At 43.8% G+C, this 11,073-nt stretch overlaps 3 protein-coding genes across 3 annotated transcripts; 2 read left to right on the top strand and 1 right to left on the bottom strand.

Annotated features, from left to right (window-relative positions):
* Nucleotides 1-677: 677 nt before the first annotated feature.
* LOC141812392 (cleavage and polyadenylation specificity factor subunit 3-I) lies at nt 678-5,215 on the bottom strand. The gene is made up of 5 exons (XM_074700409.1): nt 4,939-5,215; nt 4,710-4,807; nt 4,042-4,087; nt 3,814-3,963; nt 678-2,504 (listed from the first exon to the last, which is right to left on the bottom strand). Exons 1-5 carry the CDS (start codon nt 5,101-5,103, stop codon nt 870-872), a joined length of 2,094 nt encoding a protein of 697 aa, XP_074556510.1. The 5' UTR covers nt 5,104-5,215; the 3' UTR covers nt 678-869.
* Nucleotides 5,216-6,018: 803 nt separating this feature from the next.
* LOC141833382 (protein DETOXIFICATION 40-like) lies at nt 6,019-8,545 on the top strand. The gene is made up of 7 exons (XM_074720809.1): nt 6,019-6,449; nt 6,739-7,370; nt 7,463-7,519; nt 7,590-7,828; nt 7,917-8,035; nt 8,135-8,221; nt 8,299-8,545. The coding sequence occupies exons 1-7, from the start codon at nt 6,105-6,107 to the stop codon at nt 8,377-8,379; spliced, it is 1,560 nt and encodes a 519-aa protein (XP_074576910.1). The 5' UTR covers nt 6,019-6,104; the 3' UTR covers nt 8,380-8,545.
* Nucleotides 8,546-9,796: 1,251 nt separating this feature from the next.
* Nucleotides 9,797-10,676, top strand: LOC141812895 (protein S40-6-like). Its single transcript, XM_074700849.1, has one exon. The coding sequence runs from the start codon at nt 9,951-9,953 to the stop codon at nt 10,539-10,541; it is 591 nt and encodes a 196-aa protein (XP_074556950.1). The 5' UTR covers nt 9,797-9,950; the 3' UTR covers nt 10,542-10,676.
* The last annotated feature ends 397 nt before the right edge of the window (nt 10,677-11,073 follow it).

The following is an 11,073-nucleotide window of genomic DNA, read 5'->3' as shown; positions in this document are numbered from 1 at the left end:
CTCTACATGTTTGTTGTTGTATAAGACTGGACACTTTGAGAATCTCATTGTTCACGGCGATGGCAACGCCAACACTGAATCCGGTCGAGGTTGGGGCTCGAGGGACCATTGCATCGTTGATGTCACGAGAGATCGAGTACCGTCGACAGATGAAACTAGATCATCATTTCGCCAAACAGAAACAAAACCAAGCAAATGGAAATGCACCATCGGTAAAGAAGAAAAGAAGGACAAGCAAGTGGCAACTGCAACCAACGGACGGTTCCTTCCAAGTATGTGTTCGACTGCCGATGTTGCTCATCAGGTTAAGGTGGAGAAGATGGCCGGAGTCAGGTACCAGAATCTGAGAACATGCGCAAAAGGACTAGAAGGGTGACAAAGCATATGATTTGGAGAATAAATTTTCCCCTTTTTGTTTTTGTTATTGTTATTACTTCATCGTGTCTTAATTTTTGTTAAACTTTGTTTGCATCACCGGCAAAGTACCTCAAACATCAAAATATATTTATTATAGTCGACAATCAGCTAGTTCCAGACTTGACATAAAGGGGGGAAAACCTATGTAAGCGTACCTGTGGATTGAAACTGAAACAATGTGTCAAGAATCACTTCGTCTAAATCTAAGAAAAGGTGATGATAAAAGCCTGATTCAATGAAGTATCATACTACTCCAATGAAGAATCACAAAATGTTTAGTTGAAAGGATCAAATATTGTAACAGATATTATCCAGATACAACTCTAAAGAGCAGGTTAGTAATATCGAGTGCAAGAAAAATCATAAACTAAACTATTAAGTGATGATCAGTTCTTCCTAACAGTACATCTTAGATCAAACTGCATAATACTGTGAACAGTCAGCTTGGCACTTCATGCCGAAAGAGGAATTGGCCTCACAGCACTCTGTATCCGCTGGAATGCTACCTTCACCCTCTCCTTAAGACTGTCATTGTCACATTCCACTTCACCATTCTTTCCATCAAGCCGTGCAACATGCCCGTCAACGGTGACAATCAGTTTTCCTTCCTCTCCAACCTTGACATCCCCAAATAAGGAAACAAGTAAACTGTAGATTACTTTATGCGCCATTTTCTCTGTCTCCTCCTGTGTCTTTTCAACTTCTGCAACAGCTGTTACCTTTGGACCTTCTCGACTAATATTCAAGATCATAGCAACAACAGAATCAGAAACCATATCGCTTATAGGATCAGATGACCACTGCATTGTCAAATACTTCTCAGATTCCTGCCGTATCGTCACTCTTGCATGCACGATTAGTGTAGGCACGTCAGGTTCTTCAGTAGGAGCCTCGACACTCTCATATATTTGCTTTAGTCTGTGTTTAATAACTGAAAAGGCACCAGAATAAGGAATAGAAATTCGCTGGGTAATGTTCGCAGTGGACAGCTGAGAGAAGACATGGAGGTCGTCTGGTGCCATTATCTGATATGTGAAACCCTTCTTGACTAGTAAGCCACTAGCTGTTTCTCCTACTTCTGGTGTTTTCTCAGCTAGTCTTCCAATAATTTTAGCCATTTTCTCAGAAGTGAAGTACATCTCCACAGACTGGCAGTTTTTAGGTGACAAAATCTTTATGTTTTTATCAGCAAATTGAGAAATTAGCTTCTGCTTAAGTCTTCCCATCTCATTGGCTTCTCCATGTACAAGGATTATGTTTGGTGGCATAAGCTCATTCAAGAAGGCACTTGTCTGAGCAAAGTCTGCATGGGCCGAAAAGGAGATATAGTATACTTGCATGTTAAGAGGAGCAGTGAGACCATTCATGAGGGTGACTTCTTTTGGTTCGTAGGTGATAGTTTTCGATAAGGTCCCTTCAACAACATAACCAGGAAGCACACAAGCATTTTTCTTATCTGAACACCATCTATCAAATAGTTGCCTTGAGAGACCACTTTGTAGACTACCTGGACTTGCCATCACAACTGAGGGACCAATATCATCAAAATTCTCAATGCTTTTCAAAGGATTAATGTGTTTGAAGTCAAAGGGATTTGAATTTGCAAACTGGTTCCTGATCCTCTCATTCATTGAATTTATGTACGTCTGATAGACAGCCATGCATCTTTTAGCAAGGGGTGAAGCATAATATATGGGAATGTTATGGAGCTCTGGATGATTTGACCAGTACTCATCAAGGATGAGGAGCAACTCCTGGGCCCTTCCAAGGGCAAAAGCAGGGATGAGCACCCGACCACCTTGGGAGATTGTTGAATAGATAACATCAGTAAATCGCTTCTCCCGAATAAGGCGTGGTTGGTGTAGCTGTACACCATAAGTGGATTCTATGATACAGATGTCGGGAGAAAACTGTGGGATTTCAGCAGCTCTGAGATGACGATCCTCCTCACGGGAGTAGTCTCCAGTGTAGAGGATCCGGACACCAGCAATGTCAACCATGAACATGGCAGCACCCAGGACATGACCAGCAGTATAGCACCAAAAACGAATCCCATTGACTTCCAGCGTTTGGTGAAAATCAATGACCTGAAATGGAAGTAATAATCATTCCAAAGAAATATTCAGTAAATATAAGATCCTGCAAATATCTATCTATCTTCATGCAGAAATAAAGATACATAAAATATGGAATGAGAATTGTATGCAGCAAGGCCAAATGCCATCCCAAAGATGATTAGGGCACTTGAGTTCTTTCTCTCGACCATAAAATGGCAGATGCATAGATTAAAAAAATCATTTTTTATTCATACATTTTCCACTTTAGTTCGTGTGAATGCGAACTAACAACGCACAAGAAAATGTACACTTCTAGGATTTCAGAAAGTGTTTTAAGGCAGCATCAGCTGCATAGAGCATATGTGTAATATGGCAGCAATATATATATATATAAAGGACAATTCGGTGCACGAAGCTCCCACCAATGTGAGATCTCAGGAAAGGATCTTGTACACAATCTTACTCTGCTTTGCAAGAGATTGTTTTCGAGACTCGAACGCGTGACCTCTAGATCACACGGCAACAACTTTACCGTTGCATCAAGGCTCCCCTTCATATATAACACACACACACACAAGACAAGCAGATCATGTGCATATAATTATCATCTAAAGTATTTATCACTTGAAGTTAACAACTTAAGCACTTGCAAGTTACACACTATCAAATAGGCAGCTTGGGATTTAACATTTAAGTCGATTTGGTTCAATCTAAATTAGTTTAGAGGAGTTAAATAAGACTTTTAGCCTGAATATGTGGTCTGCATATGCCCTTCATCGCCTAGAGGGTATGCTATGGGGGGTCCCTTCCAAATCCATCAACACAGTCAGATAAGCGGCCTAAATGATGACTTTTTAAAACAATTTTCTCTTCATCCACATCAAACATGATATGTGTGCCAACCTAAGACGATTTCTTGATATGCTGAGAAATTTGCATTTTACAAAGGTCATGAAAATCTCAGAAACAGATTCTCAGATGTTTCATCTTCTTTTCAGGTCTTTCATCTGTGGTATATTTATGTCATTCTTCCCTAACCATATTTCCTACGTTAATGCCATTCATACTTGCAATTATTTGTTTTTAATTTGGTTAAAACAATTCATGATTTGTTTCACTAGATTCACTAAGGGAAACACACCCTTAAAACAATAACAATTCATGGAAGTAAAAATTTCAACTAAATCAAAGTACTCAACATGGAAATATATAAATACAATTTCTACACAGATAACAATAATGTATGCCAATTTTTGATAAAGAAAGATTATGGAGGTCACAACATTTACAGATTTATTGTTTTGAGGGGTAATATGCACTATGATTTTATCAAGCATACCTCAATTTTGTCCATTGAACGTAGAATGTCTTGCTCATCAAATAGCATATCCTCAACAGAAACTTTGCTCACTTTGACATAATCCGACAAAAGAAGCTTGTATATAGCTTTCGTAGCATGTGTCATGAAAATCCGACCTTTAAAAGTAGTCTGTAAATAGAATTGCTAATCTCTAAGCATGCAAATTTATGTCAAAAGATAGCTTGAATTTGATTAGATAAAAATCACCTTCTCCAAGAAATATGGAAGTGATGCAGCATGATCAAGATGAAAGCTGTAAGTTCAGGAAAATTCAATCAAATTAGATCAGTTTGATCCCAACAGTGAATAAGCAGAAATCAACAACTAGAAAAAATGTATGTTTTTAGCATGAGCTTTAAGGGACTATATGAGATTAGACTTCCTAGATCCAGTTTCTCACAAGTTCATTAGAAGCTGTTAGTTAGCTAATATCCAGCATAACTATATTTGGAAATGAACAGCACTTGGAAATACATAAAACGAAAAAATCATAATCTATTGAGACAAAATTGATTTTTAACATCAGATGAAATGAAACATCTTTGTTTTAAAGAGATTGGCATCAGCAGGTACATCCAAGCTGATCATTTATATTATTAAACTAAACCAGTGGTGTTACTAAACCATGATGAGGAAAAACTGAAAGGAGTGACTTATTCAATCACTTTTTTGCAAGAAGATAATCAGCAGGTAATAGAAGGAGGTAACCAAGAGGAGATAATGCATTTTTTTTTCCTATTTATAAACTCTAACTGAGAACTCTGATAATTTGGTGCATTCTAATAGCCTAAGACGCCACCCAAATTTTAAACCTTCATGTCGTGTTTTCTTTAATTTTTTAAGAAAAGGGGTTGAAAATGGTAAATAGTGCATACTGCGTAACAAGAAGCACATCGATGGTTGAGGGGTCGATCTCGTCAAAATAAGGCAACGCAGCCATCCCGGAGTATCCCGGGTGAATCCCACAATCGAACTGTCAATCAGAACCAAGACACAAGTTCAGACTATATTCTACTGCACAGCGACAAACGCATGAAGCAAAAAATCAGAGCAGTGGGGAATACATCATATACAAGCAAAATATACAAGGTTACAACTTTCTACCAAGACGTTCTTTCCTCTGTAGGACATATAGACGCAGGATCTGCCCACTTCACTGCCCGCCCCCAGCGGGGTGATGATGAGCTGGTCGCCCTCCCTCGCCGTCGCCGATGGCGTCGAATCCTTCCTCTTAAGAGCCGAGCCCAGCCCTGTCACGGCGGACGCCATCTCGCCGACCACTGGAAAACTGCGAGACCGAGGAAAGAAGTATCCCTGAATTCCCACTACTTAGGGTTTTGAAGCAGGACTGCAGCGAGTGAGAGGGGAGGAATTCTGCCAGTACGACAGGTTCGGAGTGAAAGCTACGGGTCGGATGTGCAACTTTCGGATCCGAATCAAATGCAATGCATAGTGTAGCAGTTTGGGATCCGAATCAAACTTTTTCATCTAGAGTTATCAAATCAAAGAATTCAATAGCAAATTAAAAAATAAAATTATTTTTTCCTTTATAAAATAATTCACAATATTTTTGATAATACTTTGAGAAAAATCAAGTATTCTCTGTATAAACAACTTAAAACAACTACGATGAATATTTTTTTATATTTTACTTTTAGATTATCAAGGCTTCTTTCTTTCTTGGATTAAATTACAGATTAAGAAATGATTAAGATGTATCGATTACCTGGATTACAAGAGACCCCAGATACCAGAGTAAGAACAGCATAAGCTGTAACATGCTCAGACGTCAGTGCGATTTTGGACAAAAGGTGAAGCGTAGGCAGTGAGCTGTTCGTTTCGAGATGCAGCCTTGGTCGTCCACAAAAACTTGATTATATATAAAGAAGATACATTCGTACAAGTAATTATTCAGGACCATATAATAAGAACCATCATCGACTTGGGACAATTTTCCTCCCTATCTCTACAACTTGGACTCAGTCTCCTCGAGACGTGTATGATCATGCACCATCCGCTTTTGATCGAGTTCATCATCATCGGACTGCCGAAGGCAGACGTTGACTCTGCGCAGCGTACGCCAAATGCTGATTTCATGCGTTAACTCGCAGCCTTTGTTAAGTAGTGGTGGATGGAATATTTAGAAATTATCGCCAATTAAAATTTTCACGATCGATACATGTTGCAGGGAAGGGGGGTCGCCAACTCTTTATTCATTTATGCAAATAAATAGCGACTAGACGCGAGGAGTTCTCCTAATCGGCTGCAGCATGGCCGCCTCCGAGCTTTCCTCGCCTCTCTTGGCCGCTTCCGAGCATGTGCCGCTGCCGAAGTCGTCGCCGCCGCCTCCGGAGGGCGAGGCGCACGGAGTCAACGGGCAGCTGGAGAGCATCCTGAGCGACGACTCCCTGCCGAGGGTGCGCCGCATCTGGATGGCTACCCTGGTGGAGATGCGGTTGCTCGTCTACCTGGCAGCGCCGGCCGTCATGGTCTACATGCTCAACTACGTGATGTCGATGGCCACCCAGATCTTCTCCGGCCACCTCGGCAACCTCGAGCTCGCCGCCGCCTCCCTCGGGAACACCGGAATCCAGATTTTCGCCTACGGTCTCATGGTGATTGTTTGACCAAAATTCCTTTTCCCAATCTTACAGAACAAAAATTCTTCATCCAATTTATTTATTCGATCATCCCACTTCCCGATGCGATAGATGCGATAGATGCGATAGATGGCTGTATAGTTCATCCATAATTTAACAATTAGTAACTTCTATGATCTTACTTGTATGTTTTCCTTTCGTGTTCCATGGATAATTACCGTATGCTCTGTTTCAAACTGCAACAATTTGTCAAATTTGGAAACCATTTATCTTGTTTTTGAGCAACCAATGAGTTACTGCGCAGCTGGGAATGGGGAGCGCAGTGGAGACGCTGTGCGGGCAGGCGTACGGCGCCCACAAGTACGAGCTGCTCGGTGTGTACCTGCAGCGCTCGACGGTGCTGCTGATGGCCACCGGCGTTCCACTGGCAGTGATCTACGCCTTCTCTCTCCCCATTCTTGTCCTGCTGGGGGAGTCGCCACAGATCGCCAAGGCGGCGTCCATATTCGTTTACGGACTCATCCCGCAGATCTTCGCCTACGCCGCCAACTTTCCCATCCAGAAGTTCCTGCAGGCGCAGAGCATCGTGGCGCCGAGCGCCTACATATCCGGGGCGACGCTGGTGTTGCACCTGGTGGTGAGCTGGCTGGCGGTGTACAAGCTCGGGATGGGCCTTCTGGGGGCTTCCCTCGTCCTCAGCCTCTCCTGGTGGATCATCGTGGCGGCGCAGTTCGTGTACATCGTCACCAGCCGCCGGTGCCGGGCCACCTGGACCGGGTTCACGTGGCAGGCCTTCACCGGGCTGCCGGAGTTCTTCGGTCTGTCGTCCGCCTCCGCTGTCATGCTCTGCCTGGAGACCTGGTACTTCCAGATCTTGGTCCTCATCGCCGGCCTCCTCGAGAACCCCGAGCTCGCTCTTGATTCGCTCTCCGTTTGGTAATTAAAAATTTCATGTAACGTTGATCGATTCAATCTAGCCGCCGCTTTAGATTAATTTCGATTTGGGTCGTTTTCATCGTTTGGTGCAGCATGACAATTTCTGGCTGGGTGTTCATGATCTCGGTCGGATTCAACGCCGCGGCTAGGTCAGTAATCATCACCATCAATCATTAAACAATATATTTAATTTGATACCGATGGATGCTGCATGTGCAGTGTGCGGGTAAGCAACGAGCTAGGCGCCGGCAATCCAAAGTCGGCGGCGTTCTCGGTGGTGGTGGTGACTGTCATGTCGTTCATCATATCGGTGATAGCGGCGCTCATCATCCTCGCCCTTCGCGACTACATCAGCTACGCCTTCACGGAGGGCGAGACAGTAGCGCGCGCCGTCTCCGACCTCTGCCCCTTGCTCGCCGCCACCCTCATCCTCAACGGAATCCAACCAGTTTTATCCGGTAATTAATCAATCTGCTCACCCATCCATCAAATTGTGCAACGCCTTCACTGATCAAACTTACACGGGCCTTACAAATTGAACTGCAGGCGTCGCCGTTGGCTGTGGATGGCAAGCTTTCGTGGCCTACGTCAACGTCGGCTGCTACTACGTAGTTGGTGTTCCACTTGGTTCTCTCCTCGGCTTCAAGTTTGGTTTAGGAGCCAAGGTCAATTTGATCTTTGCATCCCAATTCTTACTTTCGATTGAATGACTAGAAATCAATAGATTCCTCACTATAAAAATAATAAATACTCTGTTTTTGCAGGGGATTTGGGGAGGCATGATCGGTGGTACCTTCATGCAAACGCTTATCCTGCTTTGGGTCACCTACCGAACCGATTGGAACAAGGAGGTAATTAAATAGCAACTGCTAATCAGTTGATTATATTAATTGGTATTAATTAATTATATTGTCGGTGGTTGCTGCAGGTGGCAGAGGCTAAGAAGAGATTGAATAAGTGGGGGGACAAGCAGGAGCCCGGCCCTTCTATCCTAGAGATTAACAAGTAATCAATAAGTGATTTGGTTAACTGCCTGTTATTTATCAGGATTTTTGATGAAATGTAGTTGTTGTAATAACGTCCGTCCGGCCCGATTAAACACGGTAGCTAGCTCTTTGGCTGGGTTTGCATTTGTTGAAGCACTGAATTGTACAAGCATGGATTATTTGAACTTTTATTACATCAGCATCAGGCCTACAAGGTTTTAAACAAGCTAGATTTGAAGACAACCCCATTGAGGAATATGATTCCCAATTTAAAATTATTACATATTGATATGTTGGAGACGACACAAAATCAAGTCGGTTCGATTCGTTTTGAGATCGAGTTTAGATGTGGGCAATGGACGTCCTTGAGTTCTCATCTCTCGACTCAATTAACTGTCAATTCGATATAAGCCAACTCAACAAATTAAAGAGGCCCTTAACCTAATTCATGTCTGGCCTATTTATGGTGCTATGCTAATTTGATTCCTCGAGGAGTCAGTCCCTCCCCTTATCTCAATTCGATAGAAGCTAACTTGATAAAGATGCCCTTAACTTGATTCGTGTCCGGCCTATTTGTGGTGCTATGCTAATTTGATCCCTTGAGGAGTCAGTCCCTCCCCTTATATCAACCAGATCAGAGTTGCTCAGTTCGCCTCTGGAGTATGATTGAGTTGATTATTACGGTATAGATTTATTGCAGTGGGCAAGGATCAAATTTCGACGAAGTCAAAATAATAGTGATCGATTTACCTCTTATGATCGTCAAGTTGACCGTGTGATAATGAATTCCAACTTTACTTGCTGGAGAGTTGCGAATTAATCATGGAAGAAATATGCATGCCCTACCAAATCACAACTTGGTGCCACGGGAACAGACACTCTGAAAAAACACATCCTCCCTATGCAAATTAAGCACATGCATCCAATCCATCACATTCACCAGTACAAAATTATTCATCGCATAAGACAAACTAAATTATTCAGTGCAACAGGAAAGTGGATTCTACATATATTCCAGATCCAATGAACTGCAACGATCAAGAAAAACAAAAGTAGACAAAAAGAAAACTGGCAAAGAAAAACTGGACTCGGTTGTTTCTCTGTTCTCATTCTTATTTTGTTTTCTTCCTGATTAATTGAATTAACAACTATAATCTTTTTGAATCATTTAGTAATATAATCCTAGCTAGCAAAGAGGCCACTGAGGAGCAGAAATCCAAGTTGGAGTTGGCCACTCAAATCTAAATCCCTCTGCCATCCAATGTGCAATCTAATTAACCTACCAAATCTAACCCCACATTAATTAAAACCACGTACAATTCTCTTCTGTAATTAACTATCGCTGCCGGGGATCGACCAATAGTGAAGCTCACACGGTCGCGTGCCACGTGGTAAATCGTACGGAGGGGGCCCTTCGTTGACGGAGCGCAGCGCCAATAGCCGACGGCCCTCGCTGTATAAATGGGCGGCGCCGCTTGCCCGCTCTCGCTGCCGTGTGCTCCTCCGCCTCCGCACACCGAACTCACCGCCTGACGGCGAGCTTCCTTCAGTCCCCGGAGGGTGCTAAAGCCCGCACGTACGGGAGGGATAGAGCATGGGTAAGGGAAGGGTACACGGAGCTGCGCCCATGCTACCCATGCCCGCCGCGCCGGCGCTCTCCGGCGACGTCATGGACGACCTTCCCGACCTCGAAGAGGGCGACGTGTGGCCTGAATTACAGGATGCTTCTGGGGACCACATCGAATCTGCCGACGCTGATGCTGACGACGGAAGACGCCCTCCGGCCCGGAGAATGGGCCGGCGCCGCAGCAGACGCTGGGGCAGGCGGTACGTCGGCGGGCTAACCCTCGCCTTGGAGGACGGTCGCACGGGAACGTCTCCTGCTGCGTCTCACCCATCTCAGCAGCGCGAAGGGCACCGGGTGGCAGCGTCGGCGCCCGTGGACGTGCCGGTCTGGCCGAGGTGGCTCCAATCTGGGTCGCCAGCGGAGAGGGAAGCCGAGGAAGAGGAGGAGGAGGAAGATTCCGGGGACGGTGAGTGGCTCCCACCTCACGAGTACCTGGCGCGGGCGCGGCGGCGGAGCGTGGCAACATCGGTTTTGGAAGGCGTCGGCCGGACGCTCAAGGGCCGGGACATGAGACGTGTACGCGACGCGGTCTGGAGTCAGACCGGTTTCTTCGGTTGACTCGATCCGGTTTTTTTCGTTTTTTTTTTCGTCTTTCTTCGTAAAAAAAAGTGGGTGGGGGGATAAACACAATTAATGTTGTATTTTCTTGTAAATTTCCAATTTGGCCATGTGGAATTCAAGAGAAATTTAAAATGTGCCCGATCGAAAGTTTGATTAGATAGACGACAAATGGATAGGCTCGCATGTTCAGGAAGAGACGTAGGCCGTCGGAATTACGGTACAGGCCCTCCGATGAATTTGAGTCTCAATTATGTTTCACTGTAGTAAATTTGTCTTCCAATTAGTTGATAACTCTAAGAATACTTTGCTTAGATTAGATGAATCATCATGTATCTTTTTTGAATTATTCGTAAAATTTTTTATGAAGCGAAGAAAGAGACGTAGGCAAGTGAGGCACTGTCTCATTCAATTCTTTGAAAATCCAATCTGTAAAGGGCATTTTTGAAAAGAAAAAGAAATATTATTTCCATCTCACAGCTGTTTATGTGGTTCGGTAGGATAGTGCAAAAATAAGTTTATTATGCAGGGA

The sequence above is a fragment of the Curcuma longa genome, chromosome 1 (genome assembly GCF_044706935.1).
Source record: "Curcuma longa cultivar G26 ecotype Majalengka, Jawa Barat chromosome 1, ITB_CL_G26_1.1, whole genome shotgun sequence".
NCBI classification, from domain to species: Eukaryota; Viridiplantae; Streptophyta; class Magnoliopsida; order Zingiberales; family Zingiberaceae; genus Curcuma; species Curcuma longa.
The sequence above is the reverse complement of the archived record's forward strand: the minus strand, read 5'-3'. Positions and strand labels throughout refer to the sequence as shown.